Raw genomic sequence first — 22,566 nt, forward strand, 5'->3', positions numbered from 1 at the left:
AAAGTCCCATCTGTGAGCTGTGCAAAAATGTTTTAATTTCCTGCACATCCAGTCAAACTCTCTAACTCAAATGTTTTATTAAGTACTCTGAGGCCGTTTAATCTGGGATTGTTCATGTATGCAAAGTGGGAAAAAGTTCAGTTTCAGATGAAATCAAATAAATAGCGCTAAAGCCCAAATAAGGGTGCAGCTACTCAACTACACACATAAGACTGTCATCTTGTGAGCTGATGGAGAACAGTCCTCTGAATTTAGAGGTTTAGCTGGAAGACATACAAGTCAAGTAGCGCCTCGTATACAATATTCCCGTTACTCTGGACCGACCGTCCTCACGGCCAACAGTGTTTCATTGAAACTGTAGTCCCTATAGTGCCTTAACTGGGACCGCTTCTGGAGAGAGATGTTGCTGACTGTCCCATTGTAACTTATTTACTTTATAAATACATTTGCTGACATATGTCTATCCATTATATAATTTTCCAAAGACAATGCTGTGTTTAAGACCACTTCCCTGGAAGCTACATGGCCCAGTTAGCGCCAGCTTCTTTATAAAACCTTCTCCCGCCCCTCTTTACTGGGGTACACAGCTGTGTTACAAATTGACTGCCCATTCTTGTTGATTACAAGACAAAAAATAGTTAAAGGATCCAAGATGACTGACCATCTAAGAATCATTTTGTATAAAAGAAATCTTTATTTACAGTTTGCCAGTAGATGTAGGACGCAGCAGTTCTTAAGGGTCACAGTCTTTAGTTTGTAGTCCACCTCCTTAGAGGAAACATGTTGTAACTACCAGAATAAAAAACAAAATGTGTTTCCTTCAGCCTCCATGTGTTCCCTCTGTGAGCTGCTCTTGGAGATGGTCGTGTGCTCCAGACTTGTTTTCAGTATGCAGTTCAGTATGACTTTAAGGTTGACTGTGGCAGTGGAAGAACCAGGGTAAGAGGGCAAGCAGGGTTGGGTTTTAGAAGGCCAGTTTCTTCATGAGGAGGTAGACCCTGGAGTCCACCTCAAAGCCGTGAAGGTTGTTGGCGTCTCCTTGCAGCCTCATGAGGAGGCCACCGTAAGACACATAGGCAGAGCTGAAAGAAAAAGCACATCAATGGAACTTGATTAAAGCTAACAAATGAGAGATAAAACAAAGTTTGTAAAAATTGATATAAATGACCTCATTATCTAATTAATGCCATTAATGCAATACACAACTGACTAACAGTGTTAATTTACAGAGTGTGTACTAATGATAATCCACCAACAGTGTATTCATCTCATAACATGAGTTACTGGATTTTATTATACAAACATTTTGGCAGCAAATTGAGCAATCTTAAACTGATCACTCGTATAAAAGTACAACCAAATATTTAAATACTGAAAATGTAAAAATGAATAATGTTTCTGTACTCATAATGTACTAATAACAATTGCAATGCTACCTGTTGTTATGCTAACGGTCTATTTGGCTATGTGATAATATTAATATATATAAGTTGAGGCTGAGAGATTAAATTAACAAAAAATTTACTTCAAAGCTTCATTTAAACTGAGTAACATCACTCACAGGCGTGTGGCTGCTTCTGTTGAAGTCTCATCGCCCTCAATCTTGTAAACCTTCCCATACATCACATAATCAAACTGGTCCGCTCTGGAAATGTAAACAAAGTTCAATGACAGCACAAATCTAAACCAGCAAAAATTACTGCAAACAAAGGGGGACAGTCACACTAAAGAAGTCCACCAAATAGCACTTGTTGGTGATGTTACATTCATCAATATGTGAAGAACAAATGTCTTACCTAGATGGCCGGTCATCCTGAGGATTGTACTCTCCGTCATCTGGTGTTCCGTCTTCATATAACGTGCTGGCAATAACCAGTCTGAACTTGTCACCTTAATGAAATGGACACAAGCGAACAAAGTGGGTTTAAATTGTGCGCTTAGACAGCTTGGGTTATTGATGATGACTTTTTGATGCCTGGTGCTTTAGAAGGCATCGAGGAATATTTGCTGCTTTGCATTTGCCGTTTAGCTTTACACTGCTCACTTACATATGAGCCCGAGGTTGTAAACAAAAGTCAAATAGTGAGTGTACCCAAACAATTATGTGACAACCTTGTCAAAAAGTAGAATGATTTCTTTAAATTTAAGAGATGACTCATGGAAAAATAACTGATTTGTTCTCACCAGTCTGTATACAAGATTAATTTAGAATATTATCGCGTTAGATAAAAACAACCATTAAATGACTTCCAATCTTTAACTTACAATAATTATACACAAAGACAAGAAGATTTATCCTTACCGAGATCAACAGGATAGATCTGAATGTTCACATCCAAGATAAGGTCCATCTTAAAAGATTCACTTTCACAATGTAGACGAGATACTGTAGAAAATAATCAGTACAGTGGAGTTTGGATTAGTTAATATGCAGTATTAAACTGAAGGACACAAATTGAAAACGACACTGGATACATGATAGTAACAAAATGTAAATAAAAGTTAATACTTTTACAGGTGAGAATAATAGTCTTACGCATAACTCAAAACAAAGGAAAGAAGAAAGATCATCAACATACAACTACATTGTATATGATTGAAGCTGCATTAATGAAGTAATTACAACATTATCACTAATTCAGAGTTGTGTTGTCACTCTCTTTTACCACAGTAAAGTCGTTATTCACTGATGAGAAAAACATCAGGGCCTTAAGCTTGATAGAAGCCAGACTTAATTTATGATTTTTAGATAATATTTTCTTTCGAAAGAGTAAGGTTCCTGATGGTTGATTTCCAGCAGATATTACAAGTACAGTAGTAGACTCTGGTCTCTTGACCAGAGACTAATTTACAAGCATTTGGCTGTTGGCTGGTGTTATAACTTCCCACCTCCTTCAACCTTGTTTTATAATGACATTTCACACACCTCTGTCAAACTTCTTGCCATCAGGATCGATGTCCTTCACATCAAAGATATCCTCAAACAGAATTCCGGCCATCTCTGTCCTGTTCTATGAATTTGAAAAGGAAAGGGGATGAAGGATATCATTAAATCAGTTAAAATGAAAACTGACATGTCTAGAAAGCTTTTGACTTCAATGATAAGTGCTCGTCTTGTGATGGGGAAAGTACAATTCTCTTCTGAATCTAATCAAATATCCCTAACCCTAACATGTAAAGCTCAACAATGTGTCGATATTAAAATACTCTTACTCGACATTGATTTCACAACGTTGCTGCTTGGCATAACGTTGGCTGAATTAGCCAAAGTTCTGAGGTCCTGTCATAGCGTTAACTACAACTTCATTAATGTCTCCTATCCAGGCTAGCTGTTAGCTTTAGCATGCTGTGCACACATTTCCCAAAACTTACCTCAAATAAGATGAAGTTTTTCTTTTATATCGTTAACCGAATGACGCCGCAGTCACTGTTCCTCTCTGTGGCGACGTGTATTTAAAGTGTGTGCTAACGTTAGATAGCTTATTCGAGTAAAACTTCATTCATTATGATGTGAAACAAACTACCGCGAAGGAACAATGTGCTCAACCTTTGACACGCAAACTGCTTCCGGTCGAAAATATAAACTAGCTAGTTATGCTAAAATGTTGATATTGAAAATAGATGGACGGATTGTTATTGTCCATGTCTGAAAAAATAATGTTAAATCATATAATGAAAAAGTCAAAGTTATAGCTAGCTATATATCCGTTACTGTAATGTCCTAAAACATTACTGTGCGTAATACTTCACGTTAGATAAATAAAGCACGTCTTCCCGGGAGATTGCACAATATGTTTTTAGATAATTATCACAGTAATTCCTTGCTAGTTTCTCTAACAAATAAGTAACGTTACAACCAAACTGGATAGTTTCACGAAACGTGTACAGTAGTGTTTTCTTTTTTACGACATTTGCCTCTACTTTCCAGCCTGCATTTGCCAACCTTTTGGTTGCTAGGTGTTTTAGCGTCCTATCTGTGTACGGTTGCTAGCTAATGGCTAGCGTTAGCTGACTAATATCATGGTAGGTTAAGTGAGGCCCATAAGCTTTGTCGAAAATGGATTGTATAAGTTTCAGTTGCGGATGAACGCGTTGAAAGAGACATACGCCTATATCCACCAGGTAAAGTATGAGCTAATAAGGTGAGAATGATGTCGTTGTCCTCTCTTAACGTCAGATAATGTTAACTGGTTAACGTTAGCTTGTCAGCTAGTACTAACTTGCCATATTTTAACTAAAGTTGATGTTGTCGCTAAAGTTGACTGTTGAAGATAATGTTAAAATTCAAAAGCAGACAAAAAATATGATTTCTCTGTTCACGCTGTAGTTTTACAGCTTTAAAATATCGGCAAACGTGTTATTTGGTAAATAATATTACCATTAACGCTACATTAAAACCTTTGTATCGCAGCTTGACCTGAATTTTAGACTCTGAAACACAAAAACTCAATTGCACTTTAATAGAACGAAAGCGCTTTGTAATGAAGTTCTTTGGATAGGGGACACTTTCTCGTATGACTATTAATAGTGCCATGTATTGTCCTATCCTTGCAGGCTCTGCAGATATGCTTGTTGGAAGTACGTGAGAGAAGAGGTCTTTGCTGTCAGTAGGCGTTTTAAAGGTTTTTAACACTCACATGAGTTCCAGGGAGGCAGCCAAGATGGGAGACATCTTGGCAACTGAAGCCGATCTTCTTGGGATGATCAAAGAGGTAACAAATTCTAATTCTGAGAATGCACACAGAACGATATGCAAACCAGAATGGGCACCAATACAAGTTGATACAACAAGATGCACAACTTTTTCTAATAAACCATGCTTGATATAGCATGATAACAAGACAAGATTGTCTAGACAAGAGTTGTGCAGCTTGTTTAATTTGGATGATTTAAAACACAGCTCCATTCTGCACTGGTCAAGGTGGCATTAATGCCACGTGTGCTTGTTTTTGTGTCTTTTGTAGTACCTTAAGTTTGAGGAATTTGAGGAGACTGTTCACAGTTTCGACAAGGAGTGCAAAAGCAAAGGCAAGCTTGTCTCAAAGCCTCAAGGAAGTACTCTCAGGGACTCAAAGACTCGTGTCATTCAGGTAAATGATACAATTCTTTAACCTGTTGTTCCTGCATGTTTGTTGATTATTTGTGGAGGTGGCAACTAAGGATGGGCAAGAAGACTGGTGAAAAGTGTAAAGGATATTTGGCCACACATTGCTAATTATTACCATGCAGCTGTTGCAATCTGTGAAACATTAGCCTATGTTTTTAATATTAGTATTATGAAACTCGACAGTTAGCTTTATGGTGTAGTCCTTAAGCAACTGACTTGGATGTTCCAGAGGACAGAGAGTCAAGACTAGCAAACTCGCATGTTTTAAAACATATAAGTTAGGATTTTTGCAGTTTTATTTGATTCTATGTCTAAACATTTTCAGGTCTTTTTAAAAGTCTTGCTCTTGTTATCGTGCATCAGTTATCATTGTGTGATATGTAGAGAAAATGATCATAAAACCTAGCAAATTGTTCTTGCTTGTTTTTCCCCCAACCCACTGTTCTTTACCTCTGACTTTTCTAGAAAGACCTCCTCAGCTCTTTTGAAGATGGAGACCACAAAGTGTTCTTTGAACTGTGGACAGACAATATTCCCTCTGAGGTAAAAGACACAGACGCAGAGGCCCAGAGCCTGGAGTTCTACCTTCACATCCATTTCACCATCTACCCACTGAGGAGGCACCCTGGTAGACATGTATGTAGATCCAAGTTTTTTTTGTTGTTGTTGAAATGTTCTTTTAACAACTATGTCCTGCAACCCTACTGTGTACTATAGCTGAATATTATTATGTGCTATTTTTCAAAATGTCCACTAAGCTGCGCTACAGCCTCTTTTTCAGTGGGCTGTCTATGATGTTGTTGCACAATACAAGCAATCATTTCCTCTATAATATGCCTTTCACTGTGTAAGTCATTGCAGTTTGAGTTTATATATTTATATGGATGTTAAGTTATTTTTTGTTAAAAAAGTAGCAGTTCAGTTTTCTTTGTGGTAGCAGGCTCAGAGATAAAATAGGTTGAATTGAGGAGAATGTGTTTATGCCACAGAGGAAGAGTCTAAAATTATGTAATGGCTTAACTGACATTTTGTTATTGACTTGAAATAACTCTGTTCACTGCAAAACCCAAATCTGTCTCCAGGACCGAGCTGAGTTTGAGGAAAGGATTTCAGACTTCAAGCAGTACCTGGAGACTCGGGGGGCAGCACTGAGCCAGACCACAAAGTTTCTGCCTTACTATGCCTTACCTTTCGTTCCCAACCCCACTGTCCACCCCTCCTTCAAAGATCTTTTCCAGGTGCTCAGCCAATTATGGAACATTACCTAGTTGATTATTGCCAGCTAGTTATTACATATGCAACATTTTTACCCAGTGCCACCTTCAGAATGAACATTACCATATTTTCTTCCAACCTACATTATGTATTTAGGATTCCTGGATACCACAGTTGAAGGATAAGCTGGAGCAGTTTCTGTCAGTGACACTGAAGCCGTCCAACACCCCAAGGCTGCTGAATCTATATGTATCCTTTATCGGGACCATCAGAGTACAGATGGGTGAATTTAGATTTTTGTTTCAACGTCCTTGCTGTTTTCAATAAAGTGATATGAGTAGCAAATCTCACAGCTATGTATGCAAATCTAACAGTGTCAAAACTTTTTCTGTAATACAAATGGCACAAATTGCCACCACAGCTAAATAATTGTTGTGGAAAAACAACTTCTATCTATGAAATGCTTAATTCTACATCTTACACCGCCATTGAATTGGATATCTGGCAGTGGTATCCTACTAAACTGCCAGTGGTTAACTGTGTTCATACAGCACCTGACAGCCCTCACAGAGGTGGCATACAAAACTGCATGACATTAAAAAAAAAAAGGAATTGGCTTTAAAATAATAAATCAGCTAGTGGGGAAAAACACAACACATTCTAGATGGGAACACCAGAGGGATTTAACACAGGCCAAGTACAGAGTGATTTCCATTCTCCCTTCTGGCTTAGCTGCACATTTAAATCTCAAATAAAAAGCCTTTCTGTAGGTGACTAAAGAATTAATTAACAGTCAGACTGTTGCCCAGACCTGGCTGTTTCATATCCTGCTAACAAATCCTGTCTGATTTGCATTTATAAATGGCTTAGTAATGTTTCAGTATGGTAACTAATCAGTAACTAATGTTTCAGTATGGCAGGACCTAATGAAATACTAACTCACCCTAACCCCTTCAGGGTAGGAGGGTAAGTGAAGGATAACAAGAATTGTTGCTTTTACTGGAAACCCAGTGGATCGACTTTCCTCCTTGCACAATCATGAAACTAAACCTTATCCCTACTGGCTGACGATCAAAGCGTCACACACCTACAGATACAGATTAACATGGCGGCTATCATGTCAAAGGTTGACCAGAGAAAACCTCTCTTTTTTATACATATATAAAACGGAACATGGTTATCTAATATGTCTAATCTTTCAATGTGTAAACACTTCAACGGGCAGCACTTTTGGCAGCTGACACAACATACTCACACATGCATATATTTACATGACATTTAAGAAATCAACATGCTTCTGAAATCCAACTGTAACCCGGCTGCTCAAGTGCGTGTAAACAGCTGTGTTTGCCCACGCAAGGTTTTTTGAAAAACATCTATCGCTCCCTTTAAAACAAACTAGTATTGATGCTATATACACTCTTCATACAATAAAACTGATTTGTTTAATCCTAAGCAAATGGTTTCTGTGATGAATCCCCCCTCTTCAAACAGGATGTATCACATACTGTGTGTTTGTCTTATGGCCTGTCAAACTTAAGCAAGACATTACATCTTTACATACTCCTTCATTGTATGTATGCAGCTCTGGATGAGAGCATGGGATAAAGAAACAAATACAATAGAAATGTTTGATTAGTCTTCAGTTGAGTGCAAGTGTGTATTCCTTAACAGGCATCATGCAGAAGGAAGGAGGAAGAAGTACAAAAGGTAAATATCCCTCTCAAATAATCTACTTTTTGCAGTGTATTACAATTATTCTATCTGTCAAGTTATATCTGTGTATATCTATGAAAATACAGACACCAACGGCAGACTGCCTATACAACACATTGTGTTTGTCAGTGACAGTTACTCAGTGATTTCTTGAGTTGGTGCTGTAATTTTTGGCTTTCATTTCATCCTCAAATCCATATTCTGGAAAGGAACAAAAGCTTCCTACCCAAAATCTTAAGACTATACTTGCGTATTGTTTAACAGTGGTGGATATTCCAGATAAAGATTTAAAATATTCTCTTGCCAAAAATACTAATGACAATGTCATATTATTACATAAATTTCGTCATTTACATCACCCAGAACATTGGTATCATTCTTATGTCTAATTTGTTGGCATTGACAGCCTATAATAATTCAAAGGGACAGTAGCGATGATGGGAAGCTTTGCCCGAGACTTGTGCTGGAAATAAGTTCTGTCAGTGTTGTGATAGGTTGCAGACAGATGTTGATAAAGGTTAATAATTAATTAATGTTTGTCTGTGTGTGTTTATGTGACAGACGCCATACAACAGTTACAGCTCCAACTGGTTGAATCGGACCGCCGCATCTCCAGCTACGTGCGGAAGTTCAACAAAATGCAGGCTGACTACCACAACCTGATCGGGATCACTGCTGAGCTGGTCGACTCATTGGAGGCCACAGTCAGCGGAAAAATGGTAGGTCAGCTTGATTGTGGGGCAAACAAACACACACATTCTAACACACAGGCTACAGGCACAAACTACATAGACGGACGCAAGCTAGACACACACACATACACCGACACCAACAAGCTAATGAGTGGTGCACACGCAAACACGGGCAGACACACAAAAAGGGTTAAATTAGGCTGTTACTCGCATAGTTCACAGTGGTGTATACAAACACTTAAAATAAGTGGGGTTTTTTTTATCACATATTGTAGTTTTAAAACATACATTTTTAATATGCACACACTATGCTACTAGATGACGCAGCTCTTAAACAGGGACACAACCCTGCTCTTCCTCCCTCTACCCACACACAGTCTCTTAAAGCTCAAGGGGCCTGCTGTGTTTTTGCAGATCTCCCCCGAGTACCTGCAGAGTGTGTGTGTTCGCCTGTTCAGCAGCCAGATGAGGCAGAGTGTGGTGCAGAGCACTGACTTCACCAGACCTGGCACTGTGAGTGAGAGCACACAGACCTCTCTTCTCTCTCTCTCTCCTTCACACCTCACTAGTAGAAGAATAACAAAATGCAAGGCCTCAAGGCAGGGCGATTTCAGTACAGGCATGTAAAATGTCACGTGGAGGGACTGTTGATAGGAGCCACAGTCTTACACCCTCTCAAAGCCTCATGTCACAGATACAGGTCAAGTTGACCTTGTGTTTGAAAAGGATTTTTAAAAGATGTTTTTAAAAAGGAGGGTTTATCTGCCATAAAGTGTCCCTTTGTCCTCTGCATCCTGTACATCGTGTAGCTAACTCTAAGTTATGTAGTAATCCTGCAGTTTGTATCCCGGAAATAGGTGACTGGATCCCTGTGTTAAGAAGACAAACACGTAGTAGGCTTGTTGAAAAGTTAAATACACATGACGTAACTCTGAACGCAGGAACAACTTCAAACACCAGTCACAGTGGCTCATGAAATCCAAAGTTAATCAACAAATTTAATTTAAAATGATGCTTATGTTTGATCGCATGCCAAAGGAGCTGGTAGAGTAGAAATATTCAAATTAAACAGCAAATAGCTGGTGAAAATCTTTGTTGCCATTTTGTTTGATACCTGTTACAGTGCAACTCTGTGACACAGATAATGAAAAGACTGTGGAAATACTCTTAACTGAAACGACACTGTCCACACCGAAACCTCGACAATCACGCTTACTGTCAGTGGCCTCCATTGTGGTGTTGAACTCTGCTTTTTGAAATCTTGTTTCTTTCTGTTTTGAACTGAACAACTTCTTTCTGTGTGTTTGTGTTTTTGCGTGTGTGATGCTTTTGTCCACAAAGGGATATTACTCTATGAGTCCCTATGATGATGGCTATGTAAGTTTCATATGTTTTCATCTTTACTTCCTGTTATCGCTCAGGTCCCCACTTCTCATCTTGCCTGTGCCTCGCCGTGTCCCTTCTTCGTAGTCCACCTCCTCCTGCTCCTCCTCTCCTTGTCTTCATGTCTGCCTCCCCTTCCTTCACTACAGATATACATTTCTTGGCCTGCCTTTGTACTCAGTCTATATTCCCTGCCATTTTCCTCTGGTTCCTACTAGATTGTCCTAGTTGAATGACCTCTTTTGTTAGGCCACTTGTTAAGCCAAACAAGAGCACCTCTTTCAGGGCGTACCTCATCATTAAATTCATTTGTTCTCAAAGACTGCAGCCATTGTTCTTCCTCTCAACTCTCCTTATTGGCTATTTGTCTTCTTTTTCAAGGTAAACGCTGTCAGTTTCAGTTTTCTCAGAACGCTTTATATAATTGTGACGGTTCATAACACCATTAAGGCACTCAAATTAAACATGATATAACCTTTTAAATAATAATGCTAATTTAGATAGGCCAAGCCTTTAACTGTTCTATGAGAAAGATGGTTAGTGTTAATTTCCTGCTCTGATTGAAAAGTTACTGCGCTATGGTTTAGCTTTCTCCAGGGTGAAAACCTGGATGAGACCAGGGAACAGAGCTGTCTTCATGGACAATAACATCAACAATAGATGGTTTTCAGTTTTCCCCACGGTCATAAAAGAGTAAATGGTGCGAATGCTAAAGAGGTGAATAGAGAAAAGGCATCTCTTATGTAAACTGTGCATTGTCAGGGAATTTAGGTCAAGGCTTTGCTTTGTGTAGCTGGAATCTGAGAATAAAATCAGTGGAACTAAAATCAAAGTTTTATTAAAAAATGTAGAAATTACTTGGTTTTTCCGCCTTCCATGGTTGCAGATGAATCATTTTGATTTGCCCCAGTATTTGTACATTCAGCATAGGTGTGTGGTTTTCCTGTTAAAAGACAGCAATGGAGAACAACTCCTAATCAGGCCCCCCAGAGTCCAGGCTCCCCAGGGCCAAATGTCTCAGGGAAACATGTCCCCTAGCCATTCAGCAATCTTCAGGGCACCTGAAATGTTTAGAGAAAGGAATTTGGGAAGGAGTCCAGGTATCACTGTTCTCCTCCACTTCCGAATTACCTACTGCACACCAAAGCAAAAATGTGGAGGGACCATCTGATACCTCAGACGACACGGATCACTCCCCTGACCTTACTCTGCTCCTGCTATAGGCTTAACCACCCAGGCTTCAGATTGGATTTCAGGGCTCAAAATCCCCTTTCAATAGTAAAAAACACTAATAATTAGTTCTTTCACCCTTCCTCCACACACCCACACCGCCAACAGAACAACAACAAACCTGCAGTACAGGTACACTGAGGTGTAACAAATGAAAGGATGGCTGTTTCACACTAACCTGCCCTCTCTGGTACTTTTTAATTGTCGAATTATCTTACTTGTCACTGACTGCATGGGCGATGTTGCCAAACAATACTTTACTGTATGTCCAGGGATTCAGCATGTACCACAAGCATGATGTATGCATGTCCAAAAAAACACTAATGACTTATTTGGACAGTCTTAACCAGATAATAAGGATGATAAAAGATGAACAGTCGCATGGGTTATGTTATCCACACTATACTCTGCTTCTCTTTGCCTTCTTTTCTCAATTCTTCTCTCTCTTACAGGCCTCCTCCATGCTACGAGCATCCATTGCACCGCAGTAAGTCTTTAATTTGAAAAGGGTTATCTGCTAATCTGTACAGTTTGATAAGTGCCATGATAAAGCATGGTCGACATGTCTTTTTTATTCATCTCCAGGAGATCCAAGGAGGTGCCAATGCTGCCCTCACTGGACTATGACAAGCTGAAGAAAGACCTGGTTGAAGGCCCTGACAGACTCAGGTCCCTGCTGCTTCAGGCGCTGCGCTGGGTGAGTTGTAATATTGGCCATGATTAGCATTTTACAGAAAGGCTAGTGTGATATACTGTTCAGTGTATGTTGATAATGTTACATTTTTATTATGTTTTTTTAAGACAGGCTAACAAAGTGTTAGAGAGGATAAGAGAGTTCATTCATATTCACTTTGCATGTCTTCATTGGTGCGTCTGTTTTTTTAGAGACTGACTCGCTCACTCCCTGGTGAACAGAGAGACACAGTGCTTCAGGCTTACATCAGTAACGACCTGCTGGAGCGCTACAGCACTAAACAGGTGGGACCATAGAACTACAGCTGTTAATGGAATTGTATTGTGGCATGTTTTAACACTATAAAGCAACTACTATGGCAGATTTCTCCCAAAATGTCTACTGATCTGAACTGAAATGACATTGATTTTGTTTTTCCCAACCTTTCATGCAACCGTCAGAGCCAAAGTAAAAAATAACTTCTTGTCCATTGGCCTTAATGCCTAATTAATCCCCAGGCTCTAATTTCAGGCAGGCCTGAGCTGATGAATTGGCACCTTTGCTCACCTGCCATTAACTCAATGCTGCATATCCAGTGAAGAACATAGACTGTAGACATGCTGGACATAGCATTTCAGATGTCAACAGTGTGCATCTCTGATATTTGTTTTTATAAATGATATATTGTGTGCCTTTTAACCTTTGCATCCCCTATAGATGGCAAGGACAAGCTATTTCCATTGATTTACAAAAATCTGAAATAAAATGACGTATGCTACAGTGAAGTCATATATAGAGTAACTCTTACCTAATGACTTTGTCAATCATTGTCTTGACAATTGATCCAACTTGACACCTGATTTACCACAATATTCTATGTAAGTATGTAATTTTAATAGTTTTAATAATTTCATTTTTTAATCTGACAGGAGACTTCTTATGACATGTTCCCAGCCTTAGATTAAGAAGCATTCTCTTGAACAATTTTTTCTTGAACCCTTTTTTATTTAACAAAAGGCCAGAGCAGGAAACACAGATTGTATTCCAAATTTCACCCTCTCTGAAGGCTTTGAAACCTCAGAGCAACATGTCTTACTTACATGCTTTAGGTTTTTTTTTCTTTATTGTAGTACTCTTTTCTTTTCTTTTATTTTCACATTCCCTTCACCTAACCTTTAGCCGTAGGGCGGTATGCTAAAGGCAATCCCTTTTCAGAAGAGTAAATGATCCTCACCTCACACCTGAGCTCTTTGTCTATGTACTTACCATGGAGCTCTATGCCACCTCTGACAGACATTAGTCATTTACTGTAGACAGCCTCAATAATAGTGGTAATCAAATCACAAACTTGAATGTTCTGTGTTCGACAATGGAAAAAAGCCATCTGGAGAAGTGAGTTTTCCCAGTGCTCTGGTCAGCTTGTGGCCCAACGGCCCAGCAAGCAACACTGATATCATGCCTTATGATGCCTTCTTAAGAACTCATCTTTGTCCCCATGCCAACTTCTCACTGACAACTTAATATCATGCAGCTATGCAGCAAGCTAAACACACTTCCAATAAAGGTTGAAGACAAGAGTTGGAGTTTGAGGTTTTTACTGGAAACAATTGTGAAACTGTGAAAACAGTATTGGACAACAAATTCAATCATAGTGATTACAAGTCAGAAAACTATGAAATTAAACAAGAGTTAGACCAAAGATATTGTACAAATTCGTAAAACTGGACTTACAAAAGTATAGATTATTACTATACTGAAATAAGTGTCATTGTGCTTCATGTCAGGAAAACACAAAGTTTCACTAGTAAAGATCAGAAATGTATCTTGTACAGAAACATAAGAGAGTAAAAGTAAAAAGAGGAAAATGTAAGCAACAGAATGCCCAACTGAAACTTCCTACTGCCGTAGGAAAAACAATACGAAAATTGGAGCATGTGAAATTGAGGGGCTAAATATAAAGTCTAAAGTGTAAAAACAAAAACAACTAAAGCAGCTCTAAAAGCGAAAAGTACCTGGCACGAGCTAGAAAGAATACACAGCACAAAGGCTGATGTGTTTGTCCTTTGCATGCCTTTGCTATTGCTATTATAAGAGACGTTTTGTGCATTTGTTCTCCTTTACATACATGTAGGCCTTCATTTCACATATATATATATATGTATATACTTGACTATGCATCTTAAATTACACCTAATTTCAAGCTCACCACCGTGTGATTTATACAGTGTAGGCTACATATCATGGCAATATTTAAGTATATACAGTATATCTTTATAGATCTATATATATAGATATATATTACACTGGGAGGTTTCCACATAAAGTACAAACTGTGTCAGGAGAGGTGAACAAGAAGTAAAATATAAATTTAATCTAAACCTAATTTAGCTTCATTCAAGGTTTCATCTATATATTTTTGTTCCTGAGAAAAGGGACAAACTGCTAGCAAAGGCACAATGAGGGTACTGCTGGATGATCATAAGATACCAATGCAGTGCACTGCAGTGGCAAGACATATTTGCTATATAAAAAGCATTGGCTATGTGGGCAACATTAGCTACAGTATTGGTTGCTTACCTGTCTGTTCAAGCTCTGCATCACTTTTGATACATTTTCACCTTCCAAATCTCCCTCCACCTGTCAAATGCCACAATGTCCACATTATTTGTGGAAAATGAAACCAAATGCATAGCGTGCTTTTCAGGAAGAATGGGAGATTAAAAACAAAACCACAAAAAACCTGGGCTGACGGTGCCTTTTTATAACAGATGAGTCATTTATCAGCAACACTTGTGAGGCCTGCTCATAAGTTATGGTCATTTTGTGCAATTATCAGTAAAATGTTACTGAGTGTACCTGAAAGCACTAGTTATAATTTTAAACTATCCTACATTTTCTGTTTATTATAGAAAACTGTGCTTCATTTAATGAGATCGAAGAACGAGATTGTCCGCCAATACATGGCTCGTCTCATCAATGCATTCGCCTCCCTTGCAGAGGGTAAGTTTTCAACTGCCATTACATTTGGTTAAACATCATTATTTCTTTGTAACATGAGTCATTGTCTGACTGGATGCATTTGGAAATATAGATTCATGGAAGACCTCAATGGCTTTTATCATAACTTTCCATTCATGGTTGAAACCGCTAATGATCGTCCTCCTCCTCCTCTGTAGCAACAGCATGCAAGCAAGAGACAATGTTGTAAAGACATATATCATTTGTGCTGACAGGAATGACTTTCTATTATGTAGTAAGTGGTTGTGGTAAGGTTATTTTGTAAGACAGTAATTAGTTAACATGCATTCTCAACAACAAGGAAAATGTCATTGGAACGTCTTGTCAAAATGACTCTTTGGCAGCCTGAACTAGAAGAGGGACAGCACTTGTTGAATTTCTAAAAGGTTTGCGGAACTTTATTTCCTCTCAGTAACAGGGAGGCGTTGAGATGGTAGAAATATTTTTGCATCACGTTTACCCATCATTGATGAGTCCAGTCAGCTTTGCATTTGTTAAGGAGATAATTGTGTTGGATTGTCCTCACGAGTGTTCACAGTTGTACCTGAAATGAATTGGCTTTTCATTGTTGAAGCTACTACTTGTAACTGATAAAACAGGTGTATTCTTATAGAGAACGCCATTTCCCAGTGAAGCATTAAAATGTGTTGCCTTTTGATCTTAATTCCATGTTGTTTTAATGCTTACAGGTCGGGTGTACCTCTCCCAAATCCCCATTCTTCTGAAACTTCTGTCCGAGGCACTCAGGAAGGAGGAAAAAGACTCCCTGACTAGGGAGAATGTACTAGTGGCTCTGCAGAAACTCAGCCTCAGGTACATTTTAAAATGACCAGTGTTTTTATAAACATTTGCTTCTCCAGTTTCTTTAGAGGGCAATCAATGGCCGGCAGTCTTAATGTAACGGGACAGCCTTTGCAAGTTGACATGAATCGAATTTTGTTTTTTTAAGTCTTACTCAAGCTAGATTTAAATATACTTTCAATTGAGTATACATGTTTGCAAACTAAATAGAGAAATCAATCAAACAACAGATATTCTCATATGTAAAAATTTGACTTGTAGATGGCCTAGAATCATAATAAACCCACATTGACATGGACAAGGATCCGAACAGTGTCATTCAAATGGAAATTTGTATTTGTAATTAGCTAATGTTCTCTTTGATTTTATTTCAAATGGCTACACTCATGCTTACAGTTTCTCTTTAAATGTGACATCAGGGATTTAAGGTTGTTTTGGACAACCAGAATTCCTGTCCTGTTGTGGATCACAAATATTTACGTTCAATTTGTTTTGAATCCATCATTTATCATCATGTCTTGGTAGGAGGAGCCAGCAGACCGCCATGATAGCAGATGGTCTGATTGGCTGGCTGGTGGATGAGCTGCAGGATTCAGACTGCCTGAGTGACTACACCCTGGAGTACTCTGCAGCCCTGCTTATGAACCTGTGTCTGCGAACAAAAGGTAAAGGTGCAGAGACATTTGAATAAGTGTAGAATACCCCAACCCCTTTGAGATTTGGCTGGACATTTTCCTCACACAACACTCTGCTTATACTTTTGAGGTCATGTCCAAAATACTATACAGCATATCAGTTTCAGATAGAACCATTAAAAAAAAAAAATCTAATTTAGAGAACACAGATTTATAGTACTTACTCCACAGTACCGAGTGAGCTACTGTGCTTTAAAAAAGGACCCATAATTTGTTTTAATCTAAAATTTACAATTACAGCTCAGGAACAAGCTTTCTTATCTAGGATAGTTGCAGAGCCAGGCGTGCTTCTCTGCCTTCATGATATGAATAGACTTCTGGAGACATTTTGCTGAAATGGTGGATGACAGCGAAATGTAACATTGTAACTTCCTGTTGGATTGCTGTAGACACTTTACCATTGTTTACCATTCTCCTTCCCCTTAACAATTTCTGATTTGAAGCACACAGAGAGATGCAGACTAGTGTGTTTTAATACAAGTGTATAAACATTCTGAAAATAAGCTGAACACATTTGGGAATAAAGCCAAGTGTATTGAAGGGGAGTTTTGCAAGCTGTTTTATTTGAACCAACCCACATTTAAGCCAAAAACCCACAATGGTAGTACACTGTGTACTTGATGATATACAGTATACCACTCTGTATATCTAGCTGGCCCTGTGATACTATAGTAGGAGAAAAAAGAAAAATGAGCATATTAATAGTCCATGATGTCAGTGTAAATCAATTTTATCTCTTTGAAAGCCACATGGACTCTCTCTCTAACTTTGTTCCTTTTGGATGATTTTATTATGGGCAGAGTAAAGGCCATTATTGTTTTGGTTTGCATTCAATACAAAATTGTAGCTTTTACAGCTTCTGCTGAACACATTTCTTATCGGTGCTCACTCCTTTTTTACTTATTTCCTGTTACACCATATCTAGAGTGTATCTTTGTTAATGTCACCCCTGGGGCCTGTTTTTATTGCTTTTTGATGGAATGCCACAGTAAAATACTGCACTGCAGTTGATTTATCAGTGGTTTTATTATCTTACACAGAGAAAGAAAAAACGCCAAAGAAAAGAAAAATATTCGGCTGGAGGGAGTATTTAATTATTAATCTGAGTGGAAGGTCATCCTATTTTAAAACAAACAAAAAAAGTCTCATTGTGGGTTTTTGGATTGAAGTATGTGTGTATGTTTGGGTGTGTGTGTGTGTGTGTGTGTGTGTATGTCTTTGCACAGGAAAAAGGAAGTGTGCAGAGAACGCCAAGCATGTGCTAAAGGTTCTAACTGACCTCCTTGGACATGAGAACCATGAGGTGATACACACATCCGTCAACACTTGCACACACAGATGCTACATGTACAATGCATGTAATGCACACACAGAACACTTTCAAAGAGGTTGAAAAAAATGGACGCAGCTTAGGTAACATATTAACACATGCAGTGCAGTGACATACTCACACATTCAGAAAACAACAAATGTACAGAATTCATGTTAATACAGAGTATAAAACCATCTACAATGTTGTCTTAAAGGAAAAAACTTTTGGCAGCGCTGAACTGAAACTTAACTCAAAACCAAAGCCAAAGTTTCACTACCCGTCGATCTCTTGAACGCAAATGTCAATGCCACTGTAATTCAAGCAGATGCATCCAGACTTGTCCTAAAGCTAAGTTTATGTTTCTCCCTCCAGAAGGTTTGGAAGTCTTGAGAGAAATGAGCTATGACTTTAGGAAAGTCTATAAAACATAAACAACACTAGCTTCATCCAGTTTTATGAAAGATTGTCAACATCTTTGGACGACCATTAACTCAAACTAAGATTTTTATCTTATTACCTACTATGCCATACTGTACATCTATAAAAAATATACTGGTATTTCGATCTACTGCATAAGCATTCTTTCATCTTTATATCCATCTCACTTTGCTTTCCTCAGATTCGGCCATATGTGAATGGAGCCCTGTACAGTATCCTGTGTATTCCCTCTGTGAGACAGGAAGCCAAAGAGATGGTGAGATAGCAGAAATGTCTTCACCTGCTTGGAGGAAACAGATGCAGTTTGTGTTTGTCTCTTTATGTCACCACACAGCCAGTGTTTGGAGGGGGAAACAACAGGTGTTCACAGGCATATGACACAGTCACTGCACCCAGAGACTGCTGAGCTGGCAGGTATTTGTGTCAGTGCTTCATACTGACTCAAACCCGTTTTGGAAATGTAATTATTCTTCATGCTATGAAATTTAGAGCTGCAGGAGAGCACGGATGGGGCCGGGTCCATCCTGTCTAACAAATATCATACTTAAGCAGATGCCTCAGACATCAATGATCATTATTAACAAACAATTACAATACATTCAATCAACTCACTTCCATGGCTTAAAATTAGCCCAGCCAATTTGTTTCCCTCACATGTGTGTAGAGTGTTGAGGAGATTCTCCGCTGCTACAGCAAGGAGGAGAACCCAGACCTCAACAGACAGATTGAGTTCATCATTAAACAGCTAAACTCAGGTTAGTGAAGTCAAATTTACTGTTACAATAGATGTGTTCTACTTTATGAATGCGTATGCATACAGGATGCTCTGACTGTATATGTACATTTAAGAATAAAATACTGTCTAACAACTTAAAGGGAAATTGTGCTAATTTAGAGTTTTGAGGCAGCTAATGTTAAGAAGTGCTTTACATAGCATGGTATTGTGTAACTACATGTAAATGTAAAGCTATAAATGTTTTCTCATGTGATAAATAATAGCAATCATCTGTTTTTTGAGATGACTGATGAATTTCTTAAATCCAAATCCATTGTTTTTATGTGTTATAATTTGCAGTATATATTCCAAAGTGAAGCAGTAGGTCACAGTAACTGCTGTTGGTTTGTTTTGTTTTTTGGAAAATTTACTGACATGTTTAATCCCTGTGCTCTGGCCATTTTCCACCCAGCTGATGAAGAGGGGCCAGAGTCAGACGATGAAGAAGAAGAGGACGACAATGATGTAAGTCTTCCCCTCAACCTGTTAGACAATGACAAGTTAGTTCTTTTCACCATCATATTATATACCCATCTACACATTAATTAAACTCGACTGTAGGAATATATTGACAAAACCAAGTCAAAAGAAGAACATTGATGAAAAAAGAATGGAATGGATGAAAAGAAAAGAACACCTCTTATTTGACACATTTCCCAAACCTGTAGATGGCAATCTCAGCATGACACAGATATTGGGTGTCTCCCACCTGTATGCTTGTGCATGCACATGTGTGTATGGGGACCTGGCAGATTGGATTTGTTGGGAAAGTGGGTTATCTAGATAAAGTATAAGTTAGTAAGTTAAAGTGAGAATGGTGTGTGTGTATGTATGTGTACAGTATGTGTCCACCCCCTATTCCCCTCAAGGTCACATAAGAATTCCTTGAGTGTAAGTGCCCTTATTCCATTGCCTCTGATCTCAGATGTGGTGTTTTTGTAGCTGCTATCCATTTACTATGGCTATAAGGGTGAACTGATATATGTAGTGTTGACTACACTGGTCTCTTGTTGGTACCATTTGACTTGGTGCCAAGCATTGTAGTAGTGTTTAACTTAGTTTGTAGACTCACAGCAATGTCTTTGCAACAATTTGATTTAAAATATAGCCGAGTACATTAGGCACCACCAAAGTAGCCATAGTCATAGAAATCAATACACCTCAGAGGCTTTTATATAATGGTGTTTAATGGTTGGATACCTTTCATGTAGACTTTTGTGACTATTATGTTCAGATTTTCTTTTTCTTAAACACACCACCACAAATTGTGTAATGATTGTATGTGATTCATTGTCTTGTGACAGGAGGATTTAATGGAGACAGACCTTGATGCAGAGGAAGTTCTCCAACCACAGCCCAGGGAACTGTCTGGGGAGAGTCTGCTCACCACAGAGTACCTGGGAGTAAGAGCAAAACACATACACTCACTACACTTCTCACTATGCACAAGTTAAATAAACATGTTGTTGTTTGCTCAGCAGACACACAAACCACTCACAGTAAGGCTGCTCTGCCAGACGAGCCAGCTGCATGTGAGCAATTGTTGAGGTTTGGTGCTTGTGTGTGCAACACAGTTCCAGCTAGTTCAAGATGCAGCAGCTAAAAGTAACGGTACTTGCAACAAGGGGAACTGATATCCCTGTGTCAAACCAGTTACTCTGTGTTGGCTAGTTACTGTAATTACCCATCACATGCCCCATTTCACAAGTTTGACAGTGATCTTGAGATTGGTCGTGTACGTGGGGCACTGGACACAGGACCAGCCCTCTACACTGGCAGACAACACATGCTGGACACATGTAGAGAGCTTGGAGTGAAAATGGGTACTATTGTCCCAGAGGTTTTTCTGTTATTCGCTGTCTGTGTTTAGAGATGGCAACAAGTTCACAAATTCACACAGATATATAAAATGTATATAAATTCTGTTCTGTTCTGTGTTGTGTGTGTGTGTGTGTGTGTGTGTGTGTGTGTGTGTGTGTGTGTGTGTGTGTGTGTGTGTGTGTGTGTGGTGTAGATTATGACCAATATGGCAAAAGTGAAGAGGAAGTCAACCCCTCTGCCACAACCAAGTGTTGATGAACCTCTACAACGGCCAGTCACCCCAAGTTCTCATCGTAATGTCAACGTGGTGTAAGTTAAATACACACACAGACGATGTCAGACAAATTGGAGTTCCCTCTTAAGATGACACGAATTCATGGTGTCTGTGAGTGTCAGAGTGACAGGAAGTGTGCAGGAGAACGTTTAGTTTTTTGCTCAGCGTTACGTCAGTTGTACATTGTACAGTAGGCAGTCCTTTTCAAATTATGTGTAAAGTACTGAATACTACATTTTGATACAGACGTCTGGCCTCTCAAGGCGGATCAGTTTACAACAGCACAGACAGCTCCTAGTCTGACCTAAAGGTCATTTTTACAATGATTGTTCTGCCCCCCTTTGTTCAACCACAAGTTTGTACAGCCATTAAAACTAGTGCAGTAGGTCAAAGAAAGAATGGGTTCAAATACATTTTGCCATTTAATCATCGTAGAGCCTGACTGAATTGTTCATGTAAATGAATGAGTCAGCAGGAGGAGGCTGGAACTGGGACCGCTTAGTACTGAAAGGCAGTTCATTGTCAATACAAACTGTAGGCTAGCCTGCAGGGATAGAAGATAGATAGAGTAATGGATATGACAGTTTGAGGGTTTGGTGTCCTACACATGATGTGGCCCCAGAGATAAGGGAGCATCAACTCACAGCAAGTAATTGATACTCTGGTTTTAGAACTAGAACCAAAAGTAATGCTAATCTTTATTTATATAGCACATTTGAATATACAGTGTTGTGCAACCATGAAAACGTACCATTGATGAAGGTCAGTAAAACCATTATGAAAAAGGTTTTAAGACGTGATAAAAAAAATCTTATCTACCAATATGGACTTCCTGAGTTCTTCCTAAACCTGAGCTGTATTGTTTGTGTTTGTGTCATGCTTAGGGATTATCGATCCGGCAGTCAGGGGGGTGAGGGTAGCAGGGACAGGGAATATCCTCTGAGCAGACAGAAGAGCGAGGAAGGAAGCCTGCCTCCTTCCCGACACAACTCCCGACCTCCTACACGTTCCGGCAGTCGCCCCAGCACTGCTGACTCCCTGCGTCACAGCATCGGTGGGTATATGTCATTGACCTTCCAAATGTTTTTCAAATGTCATTCACCAATATATAAATATGTTGATAGCAATAGAAATTTCAAAAAAGTTAAATAATGCATCTTTGACCACGTCAAAATGCTGTGGCTGTTCATCAGATGTTTGCAGTCCAATTACTCATACATAAAACACTTTGTGCGTGCTGAAAACAGCTGCATATTTGTGGGACGATTTAATTTCCCTTCCACCTGCTGCTCTTTATTTGGTTTTTATGACATTCATTTGATGTGATGCCCAGTGTCCACTAGGCAAGGAAGCTCCTGCAACTTCAGACTTCAGACTTCAGACTTGGGCACCAAATGTCTAATGACCTATTTTGGC

At 39.0% G+C, this 22,566-nt stretch overlaps 2 protein-coding genes across 4 annotated transcripts; one reads left to right on the plus strand and one right to left on the minus strand.

The window, feature by feature from the left end:
* Positions 1-671: 671 nt before the first annotated feature.
* Positions 672-3,507, minus strand: polr2h (RNA polymerase II, I and III subunit H). The gene is made up of 6 exons (XM_070909141.1): positions 3,373-3,507; positions 2,927-3,011; positions 2,303-2,386; positions 1,797-1,890; positions 1,562-1,645; positions 672-1,082 (listed from the first exon to the last, which is right to left on the minus strand). Exons 2-6 carry the CDS (start codon positions 2,997-2,999, stop codon positions 965-967), a joined length of 453 nt encoding a protein of 150 aa, XP_070765242.1. The 5' UTR covers positions 3,000-3,011; positions 3,373-3,507; the 3' UTR covers positions 672-964.
* Positions 3,508-4,579: 1,072 nt separating this feature from the next.
* Positions 4,580-21,189, plus strand: LOC139287660 (lisH domain-containing protein ARMC9). 3 transcript variants are annotated; one of them, XM_070908813.1, is made up of 20 exons: positions 4,580-4,712; positions 4,965-5,090; positions 5,573-5,743; positions 6,190-6,345; positions 6,479-6,571; positions 8,008-8,032; positions 8,600-8,757; positions 9,145-9,243; positions 11,796-11,830; positions 11,929-12,040; positions 12,229-12,321; positions 14,926-15,016; positions 15,724-15,847; positions 16,361-16,500; positions 17,757-17,833; positions 18,462-18,536; positions 18,945-19,035; positions 19,468-19,520; positions 20,360-20,458; positions 21,070-21,189. In XM_070908813.1, the coding sequence occupies exons 1-20, from the start codon at positions 4,638-4,640 to the stop codon at positions 21,187-21,189; spliced, it is 2,013 nt and encodes a 670-aa protein (XP_070764914.1). In that variant the 5' UTR covers positions 4,580-4,637. The 3 variants fall into 3 exon arrangements, with proteins under 3 accessions (XP_070764914.1, XP_070764915.1, XP_070764916.1); XM_070908814.1 differs by lacking the exon at positions 20,360-20,458; XM_070908815.1 differs by lacking the exon at positions 9,145-9,243.
* The last annotated feature ends 1,377 nt before the right edge of the window (positions 21,190-22,566 follow it).

Source organism: Enoplosus armatus, chromosome 7, assembly GCF_043641665.1.
Source record: "Enoplosus armatus isolate fEnoArm2 chromosome 7, fEnoArm2.hap1, whole genome shotgun sequence".
Lineage (NCBI taxonomy): Eukaryota > Metazoa > Chordata > Actinopteri > Centrarchiformes > Enoplosidae > Enoplosus > Enoplosus armatus.